At 36.3% G+C, this 16,900-nt stretch overlaps 1 protein-coding gene across 1 annotated transcript in view; it reads left to right on the top strand.

The window, feature by feature from the left end:
- Positions 1 to 16,900, top strand: part of FSIP2 (fibrous sheath interacting protein 2) — an 82,170-nt gene that overhangs the window by 36,956 nt on the left and 28,314 nt on the right. Inside the window, exons 14-16 of the mRNA XM_058664702.1 lie at positions 2,445 to 2,502; positions 5,346 to 5,382; positions 7,021 to 15,838. Of these exons, the coding sequence (XP_058520685.1) occupies positions 2,445 to 2,502; positions 5,346 to 5,382; positions 7,021 to 15,838 (8,913 nt within the window). The remainder of the gene's footprint in view (positions 1 to 2,444; positions 2,503 to 5,345; positions 5,383 to 7,020; positions 15,839 to 16,900) is intronic.

Below are 16,900 nucleotides of genomic sequence, written 5' to 3' on the forward strand. Positions count from 1 at the left end.
GCGTCTTCCTCGCACATTCTGAGGAGGTCGAAGATTTCTCTGCTCTCCCGCCCCATTACGGAATAACATAGGGCATTAAAAGTGTATTAGGCTTTTTTTTTTTAAGATTTTTATTATTATTGGAAAGCCGGATATACAGACAGGAGGAGAGACAGAGGGGAAGATCTTCCATCCGATGTTTCACTCCCCAAGTGAGCCGCAACGGGCTGGTGCGCGCCGATCCGAAGCCGGGAACCAGGAACCTCTTCCAGGTCTCCCACACGGGTGCAGGGTCCCAATGCATTGGGCCGTCCTTGACTGCTTTCCCAGGCCACAAGCAGGGAGCTGGATGGGAAGTGGAGCTGCCGGGATTAGAACCGGCGCCCATATGGGATCCCAGGGCATTCAAGGCGAGGACTTTAGCCGCTAGGCCATGCCGCCGGGCCCAAGTGTATTAGGTTTTACAGTTCTGTGATGTAGATCATTAGCAGTCAGAATTACATTGACTAGCCCTTTGGGATTGGCTCATTTCCCTTAGCATAATGGTTCCCAGTTGGGCCCATTTGGCCACAAAGAACTGCATTTTTTTTTTAATAGCTGAGTAGTATTCTATGGAGTAAATGAATCATCGCTTTCTTATCCAGTCTTCTGTTGATGGGCATTTCGGTTGCTTCCAAGTTTTTGCAATTATTGATTGTGCTGCTATGAACATAGGGGTGCATGTTGGTTTCTTGTGTAACAAGTCTTTTGGATATATGCCTAGAAGTGCTATTGCTGGATCATATGGCATGCAGATTTTCAGTTGTTTGAGTGTTCCCCATACTGATTTCCATACAGGCTGTACCAACCTGCAGCCCCACCAGCAGTGGAGCAGGGTTCCCTTTTCCCCACATCCTTGCCAGCAAATGTTGTTGGTGGTTTTCTGTATGTGAGCCATTCTTGCTGGCATGAGGTGGTACCTCATTGATGTCTTAAATTGGATTTCCCTTATTGCCAGGGAACTTGAGCATTGTTTTCACGTTTGTTTGCCGTTTGGGTTTGTTCCTTTGTGAAATGTCTGCCCATTTCCCGTGCCCATTTCTTGAGTGGTTTGTTTGTTTTGGTGTTTTGGTTGTTCTGGAGATCTTTGTATATTCTGGAGATTAGCCCCCTATCACCTATGTAGTATGCAAAGATCTTCTCCCTTCTGTGGGTTGCTTTCTTACTTTGTTAATTGTTTCCTTTCCAAGGCATACTCTTAGAGGCAGCAGATGATGAATGAGCTAGTAGGGTGCCTAACATCCAGGTAGAGAACCCCTTTGTGTTCTAGGTTCCGTACTTTGATCTGAAACAGTGTCATCACCTGTTGAAATTGTTTGGAGAAGGATCCAGAGGATGGTAGACTTGTGTTGCTCTGCCTTTCAGGAAAATATAATGATTTTTTTAAAAGTAGTGTTAACTTAATACTTAATTTCTCAGATTATTGCAGCCTAATCTCACTTCCTTCCTTGAGAAAACAGTTCTATATAAATAACTCAATAGAGTTCATAGAGTTAACGTATTTTCTGTGCATCATTGTTGTCTATTGATAACATATTTTGACACTGAGAAACAACTGATCAAGTCTGATTTTGAATTGACTGTACTTATTAGCATTATTTATCTAAGAAGAGAATTCTAGTTTTAATTCTTTTGTTAATTTTTTATGATTAGCAGGAAGTAATCCACTGGACTAGCAGAGTTGTTTTGCCTAAAATCTCTGAATTCCTTCATTATCCAGAATCTTATCCAAACCAGCATTGCAGTCTTACTATATATAAAAATGTTAAATAATTCTTAAGTGCAAATAGATAAATGCAGGCATATCATTTAATAAGTACTAAAGAAATACATGGATCTATTAATGTCATCTAAAAATGCAATTGAATACTATGCTAAGTGCTGAATATACAGTGACAAGATCATATCATAGGGATAGAAAAGTGTTAGTAAACATGAAAGTACAGTGAAGAATAATGAAGTTGTATAATGAAGAGCATGTTAAGGTACTTTTGGAATACTAGAGAAGGAAGCTAATCTTTTTAGGTACATTTCAAAGAATGCTTTCCAGAGGATTTCATGCAAGCTGAATGAGATTTAAAAAGTAAGAAGTTAAAGGAGACCAAGGAAAGAGGTTCAAAAGAAAATCGTTAGAAAGCATAAATGGCAGGAAAACAAAATATTTAGGGAATAGCATTATACTGGGTCTAAGCCACAGAATACATATGACACACCAGCTACAGAAGACTTTGGGTAGCTAGACAAGGACATAAGATCTTGTAGTACATTTTATGGTATACTTGAGGTTTTAGATTCCACTATGGAGAGTTCCCAAAATTAATTAAGTATACAGCAATTCAGTAAGAGTGATGTCCTTCTAAATTTAAAAAATTTCACAAGTTGCTGATGACAGATACAAGTCATAATTTTCTTTTTCTGACAATTAGGACCTCAGACTCGTGATACAGCTGCAAGTATTTTTCCTAATCCAGTGTACTCAAACACGTAAGTATTTTTAAAAGTTAATGATTAGTCATAAATTGATACTTTAATGATTGTAAAGAGTGTTGTTCACAAGAAAATGATTAAGTGAAATCCTCATTTATTGAAATTCTACTTGAAATTATTGAAACTTTACCACTTATAGTCCACTTATTTGCCACTTATAAGTCCAAATTTTAAACAAAATGTGTCTCCTTTGACTTGCCGCCCTTCGGCACTCACCATGTTGCAGGATCTCCATAGTACTTCCCAGGATTTCCCACAATGCCCTCCCTTTCCCAGGTACCTTTCCAGGATCTGATTTTGCCCTTTTGCCTAACTACTCTTTAAAAATTATTCCTTATGCCTTTTGAGATTATTATCAACTTCTGTGGAGCATAATATAGCTTATCAACCAATGATGATGGGCACATAAATCATTTCCCATCTAAAAGTTACTTACATTCAATCCAAACTAATAACCCCTACTTATACGAATCAGAAAAATCCCTAAAGGAGGTGTTGTTTAACCCCAGGTGCTTTTCATTCATCACTTCTTTGTTATCATTGTTTCCATTGATACTTACAGTAGTTTTTTCAGTTTGAGGAAGAAATTTTAATTTTAGTTTTTAACTGTGATTTGTAGATACAATTCTTTCAATTTTTTTTTCTTTTTAATATTGAATAGGGTGGAAAGGGCCAGGTATGGAGGAAGGTGACTGGAACAAATATATCAGTGTCTTTTTTTTTCTCCTGTGTCCAGGGGAGTAGCAAGTACTCCCCTGTCAAACTACATCAACACCTGGGGATGGGGACAATAATTCTAGACATCAATGTGGGGAGGAGCGATCCAGGGACATTACTTGAGTGGTACTGATAGTTCTAGAAGTTGTTGGTTTCATTGCTCCAGGATTGAGAAAATCTTTCCAAGGTCTGTTGCTTAACAAAGTTCACCTTAGTGCATCCACAGACCCAGGGACTTGCTACAAACATTGACCAAGAGAGTTGCTCAACTGTTCTGCTTACCACCCTCTGTTGAGACAGTTAATATCCTCTGCTGACCCTGATGAACTGGCCATCATGTGCCCCACGTGCACTTGGGCACAATGTCCACTGCATAGGCATCAACAACTAAGGAGGCTCAGTCCTAGTACATGCACCCCAAGATCAGACCACAGCTTATTTCTGTGCATGCCAGCCTCTGCTGCAGCCTAGCCCTGCCCATCTCACATCCCATCTGGCCATTGTGCAAACTCATGGGTGCTGTGGCTCAGCTCAGCCCAGCCCACCTACGACCTGGCTCACACATATGCTAATGGGTGCTGCTTCTGCAGCCCAGCCTGATCTTCTTTTGGAGCACAAGGCATAGCAGTTGCACCATTCCACAAGCTTAACATGGAATTTGCTGTTAGTTTTCATCCTGAAGAGCGATTCGATTAACAATATTCGAAGTCTCATCACTCTCTATGGTGTAAATCTGTTGTTTCCTTCCTTCATCTAGTTGTTTTGTCATCGAAGATTCTGATCCCAAAAGATATCATTTTGTGCATCTGGATCATTAGCACTTAAGGTAGATGGCAAATCCGTTTGCAGCATTCTCGTTGGTGTCTTATATCTTTTTGTGAGGTCACTTATATAGCACCAACTGACTTCTGGATGCTGCTCTTGTGGCCTCACTGGTCAGGTAGGGTCCTCTCCTACCATGCATTGCCTGCAGCCATGGGCCAACCTCAGCCGCCTTCACCTGGGCTGGATCACCAAGCTGCATTCTTCAACCACTGCTGCTGTCCCCAGGTTTTCCTTCGCTGACTCATTGCCTACAATCTCCCTCCACTAGTCACTTTCACATTTTGTCACAGAAGTAAAAACCATGGTCCAGCAAACGGAGCTCCATGCCAAAGGCCGGCGCCATTTTGTTTGACATTAACTGTCATGTTTATGCAAATACAAAGTCAATTGGGTTCCATATTGACAAAAAGTACTAATCTAAAACACACTATTACTTTCAATAACAACTTCTAGGCTAAAATTCATGAAATGTTTATTTTCTGCTAGTACTTAGCATATAATATTCACTCTTGATTTTTCTCAAAGTAGGATTTATGCATTGGAGGAAAAACAGTTCAACAGTGCTAAGTACGTCCTAGAAAAAATGAAAGCAACATACTAATATTCCCTTAAGAATGTAGGAAATAGTTAAAGAAATAGCTCATGCTGGAAAAAAAGATTGAAAATAGGATTGTAGTTTCAGTCTTTGAGTTATGTTACAATTCTTTATGCTTTTATTTCATTAGTGTGTGAATATAAATCTAAAACACAGGATAGAAAATGTCACATAAAATATCTAAGTCAGTGTTGAAAGTACCTAGAAATGCATGACGTTAATACATCATTATTGAATAACCATTATATGTCTTTTTCCTCCTCTGGTAAATGAGGAAACGATGGTGGAACTATGGGATTTAATATGATAATTAAAGTTATCAGAAGGATCCGATCAGATATCTTATTACACCTATCATGCTTTTCAACAGAGAGAAGGGACATGCACCCTCCCTCCCAATCCTGTTTTCTTTTCCCAATGAAGCACAGATGTTAAGGGTAAGAGTCCCAAGTACTACAACCAGATGGATAAATTGTACAATTTACTCCTCTGGGTACTGGAACATATTCTAAATCCAGGCATCAATACCTGTGAAGGAGATTAAATAGGAAGAAAGATTGATCAAAAAATTAAAATATATTTTTCCATTTGAATATCTACCAAAAAACCCATATGTAGAAGAAACTGATTCAGTGACTAAAAATTTTGGATAAACTTTCATAAAGCCTTGAAATAACAGAGAGCAATCTTTCTGACTTTACAGGCAGCAGAATCTCCTGCAAAATTGCTTGCATGAAAAAGTAAGTATCCTAAAAATACATATTCATGATACTTTTGGTATATCTTAAAGAAGAAAAATACCTTGAGAATCAGATGACTTTGAATTATTTCTTAATATTTGCATTTCTTGCTGTTTAATTTTAATGATGCTTACATAGTTGATCTAGATGGGAGGGACTGAGGGTTAGGAGAAAGTGGGTAAGACCACTGTTTCCAACTTTTCCTTTTCTTCCGCCTGCATCTGGGGGAAGGAGGGAGATAGGGAGAGAAGCCACACCCAACTTCCCACCACCCCAATACTAAGGGATGGGGAATGTTTACCTGATATCAACCCAAGGTGCCCAATATGGAGTATGTTCTAAAGGTTCTGCTTACATGATTTCGATAGGTATATCTTGCTTGTATTCCTTTTCTCTTTTCCAGTTTAAATCCAGATAATTTTTAGGTTTTCTTTTTTTACAAAGAGTTTGTCTAAAAAAATGTTGATGCTTCAAGGAGGGGTCTCAGGAATGGCACAGAATGGGGGAACCATAAAAGGATCTAGCTATTGTAAAAACTTCACCATGCACCACAAATCCATTCTGTACACAAAAGCCATTGATCAACAGGGTGGTGGGTATTCCTGAAAAGACTAATAACAGGCCAAGATGTATGAATCTTTCTCTAATGTTTTTTATGGAAAGTAACATAGTGACTTAGTAAGATCACAGAATGAAGTACCTAGTCACCTATGAGCTGGGCTTATAGACTCAACTCTGAATCCAGGCAGACCAGTCAGGATGCTGCAAAGTCTGCAAACAGCACATACTCTGACACATTATTTCACATGGATGGATGGACATGTGCTTAACTTATGCATATGGATTAAATACAAACATCTTGACTAAAGAAAACATTTCTCTGATCAGTATTATAATATAAAGTAGTTGAAATACAACGTTCTATTTTTCATTATTTCACTATGCAGAACAATTTAGGAATATCTGTCTTTCATATATTGAAGTTGAAAAGTCTTCCTATCACACCAGGGCTAAGAGTAATTATACACACACACACACACACACACACACACACACACACACACACACACACACACATATATATATATTCCAAACAACTATATATGTGTATATATATATTATATAATTATAGATGTATATTATATTGTTATGTAATCATAATACAATATATAATTATATGTATATATAATATATAAAATAGAATCCAAACAACTATATATGTATATATACATATATAATATATATTGGATTCTATTTTATATATTTTGATTAACTAAGGATAGTTATCTTCTCTGTTAAAAGTTTTATTCTTAGACATTTAAATGATATTCATGTAAAACAAATACATATTTTATTCCAAAATATTTTTCAAACCTTTAATTATTGTTTGTATAATAAGCAAAAAATATATATCTGGAGTTTAGGAGATTTGAGTTGAATTAAATGGTCTTCTCTCAAATTGGGTCAAGAAATGAGTGTGCTACATAGGGGTTAATCATGTTCTTTTACCATGTTTCCTTTGTTTACCTTGATATTCTACCTATGTAGCATTTGATATAAAAATGCAAATGTCAACATCCACCTCCAGGACAGGAAGTAATACTTTGCATGATTTTCTTTTCACCATACTCTTCTCAGGTAACTTCTGAAGAGCTGTATAGTATAATTCAGAATATAATGACCTGGGTTGTGGCTACAGTGACCAGCATATTATACCCAGCAATTACAAAGTATGAAGAAAGGTTACAAAATATTACATACCCTGTTTCTGATGATTCAGTCCTCTCTTCGGATAGTTCAAGCTTCTGCAGCACCTGCAGTGAAGAGTTTGCCTATGGAAACTACACATCTACAACAACTAAAACATTTCAGACAGAGCCTTGCACATTTGAAGTTGACATGTCAGCAAGGAGACCAACCACAGCTTTCAAACCTCCTTCTGCGCATGTGGAAAGAAGAGTTGTAGGGACAACATACCACAGGGCAGGACCATCTTTAACATCTGAACTCAACTGTAACAAACCCAACTTGATATATTTATGCCCAAAGCTCAGAAGTTGTAAATCTGATAGTCACCTTCTACTTTCGTTTGAAACAAGTACAAAAACGTCTAAAGATGCTACCACTGAAACAGACAGCTTAGTGAGCCCATTGTTTAGTGATTATAAAACAAAAGCTGTAAATGAGGTGAAGAACTTGAAGAACGTTTTTGTTGACTTTAAATGCCACTTGAAGGGGGAAACTGAATTGATTTTAGGAAGCATTTTTCAAGAAATAATGTCTGATTTAACCCAAGCCATTCCATCTCTTTCTTCTGTTACTGCTGAAGTTTTTGTTGACCAAAATGAGTCTGATAAAGAAGACTTACTTTCTAATGTTGATATCTGCTCAGTAGCTTCTGACATTGTAGAAAGTATGCTTGAGAAGCTAGAGTTTGCAGTTGAAAAAAAGTATGTTGAGATATTTTCACAAGAAGATTTGTCTATCAACATTTCACCAGTATTAACAGATAATGGGGAATATTTTATGTCATCAAATGGAAAGCCATCGGAAGCTTCTCTGCCTTGTACTTTGGAACCCATGAATGACATTGCAGAAGATATGGTGCAAGCCATTTTAGAAAAGCTGATGTGCCTCACATATAGCAAGCAAAATGAAATTACTCATTTTCAAGATACAAATGAACTTTCCAATCAGCAAAGTAAGAGAGATTCACCATATATGATGTGCCAGCCAGATAGCAGCAATAAATGTAGTGCCCGACTTGACACGGCTAATTTAATTCTGAAAGAAGAAGTACAAGGTTTAATGTCACATGTTTTTTCTCAGTCATCTTTGGTGGGTCATATAAAGGAAGCAGTCAGTGTTATACTAGGTTATGTCCAAGCTGAACTCAATAATGAGCGGCTAATTGCATCTGAAGACACAGTTGCACTCCTTCAGATACTTGATGATATCTTCTCTAAGCTCCATGAAGAACCAGTACAAGCTGATGATCAAAAAAGTAAACAACCTAAGGAGAGGAATGCTGACATTGAAGAAAAATACAGACTTGCTGGCACTAGATTATCAAATAGTCCCAGGTCTAGGTCATTTCCACCTGTTAATGTTCCAGGCATGGTAGTTTATTCTGAGGATGATAATGAAGAAATAAACAAAATTGTGAATACTGTTCTTGATTCATCTGTCAGAGATGAAAAAGAAAAATCTCAAGAAAATACTTCTGATCATTGGTTTACAAAGGGAAACACTTATTTTGAAAACAAAAATGGCACTAGATTGTCCAGTAAACCACCTTCTCAAAGCAAAGCTGCATTGCATGACTGGGGATTAAAGACCGAGCTACCACCTCTTATTAATGAAAGCATTTTAAAGAAAAAATGCTTGCATAAAGACACTTCCATTTTCAGCCAAGAACAAAAGCAGCAAATACAAATGGCTTCAGAAACCATAGTTAAAGATATTTTAGCAGAAATGTTCAAGGACACATCTTGCATTCCTCCTGGACACGTAGGCTGCAAAAGTAGCAAAGACACTTCAGTTCTTGTTTCAGAAAAACCTCAGGAATCATCACATCAGGAACATATGGACCAGATGTTCTCTGTGTCAGAAATTAGTTCACTGTCTCAAGAAATAACAGATACAGTGATAAATATACTTCATAAAGCATCACACCATATTAACAATACTGCTAAATACTCTGTTTCATCATCAGCTCTTCAGACTCATGTGGATAATTTTGATACTTCCCACACAGTCAAAGACATGCCAAATAAAAAACCATTAAAAATATGGTTTGACAGTGACAAGAAAATGAAATATTTATCTTCAATCAATGTAGATCCTGTAAGACCTTCTTGGCTGAATTCTGAAGAAAGTGATCCTAAACCTGTAGATGACATTATACATAAAATCATTAATACAGTTTTTAAAAGGCTGAAGGCATTTATTTGCCCCAAATTGCGAATCAGGTCAAAGCCTTTACTTGTTAAGCACTCTTCATTACAGTCTCATCTTAGCACTTACACAGCAAAAGTAGTACACATTGTTTTACGTGCTATCCAGAATGAATTGGAACACAACAAAAAAGTCTTATGTATTACGAAGACAGACCATGCCAGAATCCTTCCAAGTAAAGGATTTTTTGTTAATGCTGAAAAGAAGTTTGGATCTCTCGTCATAAATCCTAGTGATGATGTTATGGGGAGCCCATTATTAACTTTAATTTGTGAGATTTTATTAAGTGGAAATGAAAGACAAGGAAATGTTTTACTCCCTTCAGGAAAAGCAAGGTCTGAAGCCTCAGATGAATGTGATAATGCTGATAAGCAACACATTTTTTCAACTAGTCAGAATTCATTTCGCAAATCTTTGGCCAAGCCATGTACTTTGCACAGTGTCAGTGACACAAAAGATCTCAAAAAGAAAGTCAAATTGCAAGTGTTAGATAGAATTGGAGAGACAGTGCATGAAATGATAGGCAAACTCACACGAGCCCACCCTCACTGTCAGCCATGTGGTAGTCAGCAAACTACAGAGAAGACAAACAGTGATCAGGAAATGACTACTTCAATGCAATCTAACGTAAAGCTCATTTCCAAAACAATTTTGGAATATGTCCTTGCAAAATTATGTGATTTTGACTTGGATACCAGTTTGGGAAATTCTGAATTTAAACCTGTCTCAGAGTCTCTTAATATTGACAGTTTATCATTTGAATCGATTATTGAACAGGTGACCAAATGCACCAGCATAATTTCAAGAATGATCCAGGGGGATAATAACGAGGTAACTAAAATCAAGGAACAAACTGCTTCTCCCATGTTTTCCAAAGTGGGGAGCACAGAAGAAACACAGACAAACAAATTGAAAGTTATAGCATCAGATATTCTTAATACGGTTTTTGCTAAACTAGAAGGATTTGCAAATGGAAATTTAGAAACTCTGGGTGTTATTAAAGATAAAAATAAAAACAGCAGTAATATGGATTGGAAATGTGAAAGTCATAGTGTTTTCACAGATACACATGAAGAACCATTGCATTCCATTCTATACATGCAAGCCAAGAAGGTCTCAAGTACTATTTTGAAGGCAATTCAAACAGAATTAAATATGAACCCTTCAGGATTGAAGACAAGTGTAAAAACCTCACCACCTGAGACACAAATGCTTAAGAATATAGTCAATTTAATTTCAGATGCAGTCTCCTCAGATATATTTAGTGAAACTGAACCTGCGGAAGAGGACATTAAAACTTACCAATACAAGCCATCTTATGGAAATCTTCCTGGAGGAGCTGAATCAGATTCACTTCCAGATGATGATACACAAACAATGAACGAATTCATCAGAGAGAGCACATTAGTCAGAGAAGAAACTAACTTCCATGCTCTTAAGCGATGGATTCTACAAAGAACCTTAAACAAAATGGAAGTGAAGCTTAAGGAAGCATGTAAATCTCCAGTTGCTCCCATTATTAAAAATATCTTGAATGAAATTTTTCAAACTGCTTTTACCAATCAATTAAATGTGCAAGGCATGCCTCACAATGTTTTTGAGCCAACTGCTCATACATCTGTTCAATTTGTAGATAGCACAATACATCCTTTAGTGTCTGACACAGATGTTACCATAGTGGCAAATGATGTGGTTAAGACTGTTTTTCATAAACTTCATTCAGCTGTAATGACAGAAACAAATGTGAGAGAAAACAGGTATAAAACCATTACGTTTTCAGCAAATGTCTCATTTCAAAAGCACGCCTATGGAGGAAACTCTTCTGTTACTTTGTTGGACAGAAACCCATGTACCCTTCAAACAAGATTCAGTGTTGACAAACAAATTAAAATGAGTATAACTGAAGACATTATACAGGAAATATTGACAATTTTGGAAACTTTTGCTACTTCCAAAATAGAATCTCTGTTTTCTCCCCAACTCAGCACCATAGCTCCAGTAGCTTTATCTAGTCAGCAAAGTAAGAGTACATTTAGCAAATCATTATCATCTGAAGACTCACACTATGATGAACAACTTTCCTGTGGCTCAGTGGATCATATTAAATCAGGAAAGACCAACTCATTGTGCCAATTACCTATGTCAAAATTAAATACATATGCAACAGAAGTGGCTAGAAAGATTTTACAAGGAATCAAACATGAGTTAGATAGAGAAAGGGAAAGTCCTTCCTTAACACATAATGTTGTGGCTCCAGAAAGTATTGCAAGTCAGGTTGTTAACTCCATGTTGACTATTGTGTCATGTAAAAGCAAATATAACAAAAACAATTCTAACAAACAGAATGATTCAGATCAGCAAGGAAGTATTTTTAAAACCCTGTTCAATAAGCCTGAATATCAAAAAACACTACAGACTCAAATTCAAGATGCTGTTCAAGACATAATAAATGACATTTATGAAAAAACACTGTATTATAATATCTCATTTCCTGCATCTACTATGAAATATGGCATGACTGATGAACATTTGGAAACAAATTCTGAAATGTTCATTGAAGATGCAAAGATTATTCCTAAGTTTTCACTTCCTAAGTCAGATGTCATTTTGCTAGCTAATGATATTGTCAATATTATTCTTCATAATCTTAGTTCTGCTGTTATGCTTCGTATGAATGCAATACTTGCTACTTCTGCAAGATCGCATGTGACCACTTACGATACATTTCCAAAAAATGAATTGGAAAGAGAACATATTCCACATTCACAAAATCAGAAATCAGCTTATGCTGATGATAACCAGACAACTGAAGTGGAGAATGAAGAAACCAAAAAATTTCTCAACCCATATGAGGAAAATGCTAACACCATTACTAAGACTATTTCCAGTAGGTTAGAAGCCTTTATGGCAGAAACAATGGATTCAATAATGACTCTTGCTTTCCAGAATAAGATAAGATCAATTGTCATCCCAGAATTGGAAATTCACAAACAAGATGGTTGCAGTTTGGATGAATCAAGACAAGTGGAATCTGATGTAAATGTACTGAAAGTATCAACTGAACCTGATCTCAGTCAACAGCTTACACATTCTGCTTTTGCTAGTTACAGAGAAAAGAATGGATATACAATTAATTTATCACAAACGAGTCTTATAGAAGGTGCAGAGTTCATTGCCAGTACTACTTTGAAACTTATTAAAAATGACATAGACTTAGAATTCCAAAAAATGCATCAATACTCTAACAATATTTCCTTCCAGGAAACCATCATTGTGAGTGAAATTGTCAACAGTATCTTAAAGATTTTGTATGGTAACAGGTCTGCAAGTAATATATTGCTGGGAGACAAAGAGAAAGAAAAAAACACCAAGTTATCTCTGTTAACAGAGTATCCATTAGAACAGAAACAAATAACATTAGTAAAAGAAAGCCAGAGAATTCTTTTGGAAGACCTATTTATGAAAAAGAGAGAATTGAAACAAAAAGAAAAAACTGAATTGCTTAGTGCAGTGGAAGAAATTCTGAAAAAGTTAGATCAAAGAGTAATACAAGTTATAGGTGATTTACTGCCATTTAATGAAATCCCCTGTTTTAATTCTAAAATTGAGACAGATATAACACATAAAAACCGTTTCCATAGTGAAGCAAAGGACATCCTTGAGAGTGTTTTAGAGAAAATATACTCTTTAGTTGTGACATTATTAAGTGAAAATACTAAAAGAGGACAAACAGAAACATCCGAGAGCAGTGATACCTCGAAACTATCTTCTTTCAGAGAAACAAAGCAATCAGGGAAGGCAAGTAACTCTCCCAGGTATGTGGTAACACCAGTTTATCCTTCAGCAGAGAACCAAAGGCTTTCTGTGTTTGGAAACACTTTTTGGCAATATTCGCCATTACAAGTAGGGAAAGATTTAGTACAAATGGTTCTCAATAAAATCACAAAGTTTTTGTTCCTGCATCTAGAAGAGAGTTTATCCTCTGAAGATGGTTTGGATGAGTTGCAACTTCCAAGATTACGTAATTCTAAAATCAGCTCTAAGGGCAGCCCAAAGCCAAGTTTGAAAATGGGTTTAAAACCAAGGACAAAAATTACTTCATTGCCAAAATGTAGAACTAAGCAAAACCTTGGACCTAGTGGTAGTAAAGTCAAAAGCAAGAACAGGTTAAGTCCTGGAGAGAAGATCCCCAAAGGCAACTGGTCCAGTGTTGCCGTTGATCAGCCATACAGTGTATCGATAGCAGATGCCAAAAATTTACTCAAAGCAAAACTGCCCACTTCAGAACTAAAAATATATGCCAAGGATATTATCATCAGTATTCTGGAAAAAATTGTGAAAGAGTTTGAAAAAGTGAAACAGACTAAAGGAATGGAAAATATAGCAGCTTTACAATCTGATCATATTCTGGAAGCGAGTAAAATAGTGAGCACAGTTTTGCAGGAACTATATGCTTCAGATAACCACAATTTGAGTCGTTCAACCAAATTGTCATATTTGGATCGTCTCAAACCTTCCCAGGGGATCCCGAGTGCAGGGTCACTTGCCGAACAACAGTCTTGTTTTTATTTGGAAAATGTTTCTTCACAGCTAGAACAGATTTTTCCTAAAGATGGCATATTTAAGCAGATGTTTGACAAATGGCAAACAGAATCAAATGACAAGGAAAGTGACAAATACAAGCTATTGATGATAGCTGAAAATATTTTGACTGAAATTTCAATAAAGGCAAAAGATTTAGAGTATTCTCTTTCACTTTTAAATTTGCCACATTTTGAAGATCGTGAGAGTATGTTCTATACTCATTATAATGGAGTTTCTTCTAGAGCTGAGGATGCCAAAGCACAAATTAATATGTTTGGAAGGGAAATTGTTGAAATGCTATTTGAAAAACTGCAGTTGTGTTTTTTGTCCCAGATGCCTAGTATGGATAGTAAAGAAACTCTACCAAATAGGAAAGAGCACATTACTGCTACCAGTCAGCACAGCTTTCCAGCCAAACACATGCTCAGCAACTTACCAGAGTATAATATGAAGACAAAAGATCAAATGTCTATGGACTCTAGCAACCAAATTGTTCAAGAGATTGTACAAAGGGTTTTAGATATTTTAGAGTCATTTGTAGACTTGCAATTTAAGCATATCTCTAAATATGAGTTCTCTGAAATAGTGAAAATGCCAATAGAAACCCTTTTTCCTGTCCACCAGCGATTATTAAGTAAAAAGATGTTGCCAAAATTACAACCATTAAAAAGGTCTTCTGCTGAATCCATGTCAAACACTCCTATTTCCAAAGAAAACATTCAGAATACCCTGCTAGAGGTTCATTCATTCCATTCAGAATTGCTTACATATGCTGTTGCTATTGTCAGTGACATGCTGGATACAGTTAAGAACAAGCTAGACAAAGAAATAAGCCAAATGGAACCATCTTCCAGTAGCGTTTTGAAAGAGAACACTGTAGCAAGTGAGATCATTGGCACGCTGATGGATCAGTGTGCTCATTTCCATGAATCTCTGATCAAAAACTTTCCAAAGGAAAGTCTGTTTCAAGGGTCAGAAAAAACTTACGTTGTCAATCACACAGAGTTAGCAACTAATATGAAAATGTCCAAATCAAAGACAAAAGAAACCAGTTTGGGAAATAATCCCCCACAAAGGAGAATCCCAGGCCACTTGCTTCCTTCAGAGGAAAATGTAAAACACAAATACAAGGTTCCATCAGATCTAATCTCCCATGCCAATTCTTCTGTGGAAAGCAAATATCAAAGCTCAAAGCCAGCAGAAAGGCCACATTCGAAAATTATGTCATCATGCTTCAGAAATAAAATACAAAGCCCAAGGCCAAAAAAAATCAAATTTAGCCATTTTGATGAAGTGGTGAAGAAAAATAGTTCATTCTCAGAAGATAGTGTCTTAAAAAGACTATCAAGGAAAGCAAATGACTCCACAGAAGCAGCATTTAAGCAGGTCATGTCATTCATAGAAGGGGGAAAAGGTGAAAATCCCAGAGTATTTTATTATGAGACTCCAAAACCATTGGTTGAGTCAAATCAAATTCAGACAACAGTTTCTCCACTCAAAATATGTTTAGCTGCAGAAAATATTGTTAATACTGTGTTGTCAAATTATGACTTTCCAAGCCAATTGCACCCCAATGGAAGCATGGAAACAATTAAACCATTTTTCATATCAAAGCAAAGTCCTTTGACTGAAATATCTGGTGGACAAAAGAATGAAGAGACAAGTCTACTTAGAATTTGGAGTAAAAGAATAAATTTTATGCTTAAAAAAGAAAACAAAAATCCTGAATCCAGCACAGATTTTCCTTTATTGCAAAAATGGCAAAATAGCCAGTACACAACGAAAATAGAGACCCTAAAAGAAATTGAAGCCATTTCTTTTGCTGATCATGAACTAGGTCCTAATGAAATTCATTTGGTAGCAAGACATGTCACCACATCAGTCATCACACACTTCAAAAACTTTAAAACTAGAGGTAAGTGATAGATGACTTACTTAGAGAAGTAACTGCAATTATAGATAAATAGTAAAACAAACAAAAAACCAAGAAACAGATTTGCTGTTTTCCCTGAAAATAGCTTTGTAGAAATAACAATTTAATCGCTTTTAAATCTGACAAGACAGTAAAAATAAAAAGGTAAACTGTAAAAGATTTGCATAACTTGAAAGTGAAAATGAGATAATCTTAGAACGGGATTCTGGTTGACCACATGAGGCATGGATTCCAAAGAAATGTTAATGTTCTTACACCTGACTTATTTATGATTATATGGCATATACAGCCAATCTGTAGTTATTCAACTACTTTTTAAAATGCATGCTTGAATCCATGGAAATTATTATTCACAGGTAATGACAACAGTAGAATTAACAACCTGTTTGCATTTCAGTATTCTGACTTGATTCCCTTTTAGTTATACAATGCCAACCTAACTTAAATATGCAACACTTGCTGTTTGTATTCTATTTCTAAGAAAATGTCTCTATGCACACACATTTGGTTATATGTTATTTTGTATCAAAATTGCTTTGGCAGTTAGTGAAGTTTTATCTAATAATACTATAAGAACCTTAGGTTGAATCAATAGTTACCAGTATTTAGTTGCTGTAATATTAATCCAGATCCATTCCTTGCCCATCATTCACATAGGCGATATAGTAACAACACTACCCATCTGCAATAGGTAATTATTTGCTATCCTTAAAATCAGTAGTTTCTCAAATTGACTACTGTGAATCATCAACTAATTATAACATCACAAGTAGAATTCATCAAGCATGACCTCATTAAAATTAGAACAGCAGGAGAATCTCTGTGTTTTCAGCCTATTTGTTTTGTTTCTAATGATTTACATATTTTTATTGGAAAGTAAAATTTAGAGAGAAGGAGAGATAGAACGATCTTCCATCCACTGGTTCACTTTCCAAGTGGCTGCAATAGCCTGAGCTACACTGATCCAAACTCAGGAGCCAGGACCTTCTTTCGGGTCTCCCTCATGGGTGCAGGGTTCTAACGCTTTGGGCCATCCTTGACTGC

This window comes from Ochotona princeps, chromosome 5 (assembly GCF_030435755.1).
Source record: "Ochotona princeps isolate mOchPri1 chromosome 5, mOchPri1.hap1, whole genome shotgun sequence".
Taxonomy (NCBI): Eukaryota; Metazoa; Chordata; class Mammalia; order Lagomorpha; family Ochotonidae; genus Ochotona; species Ochotona princeps.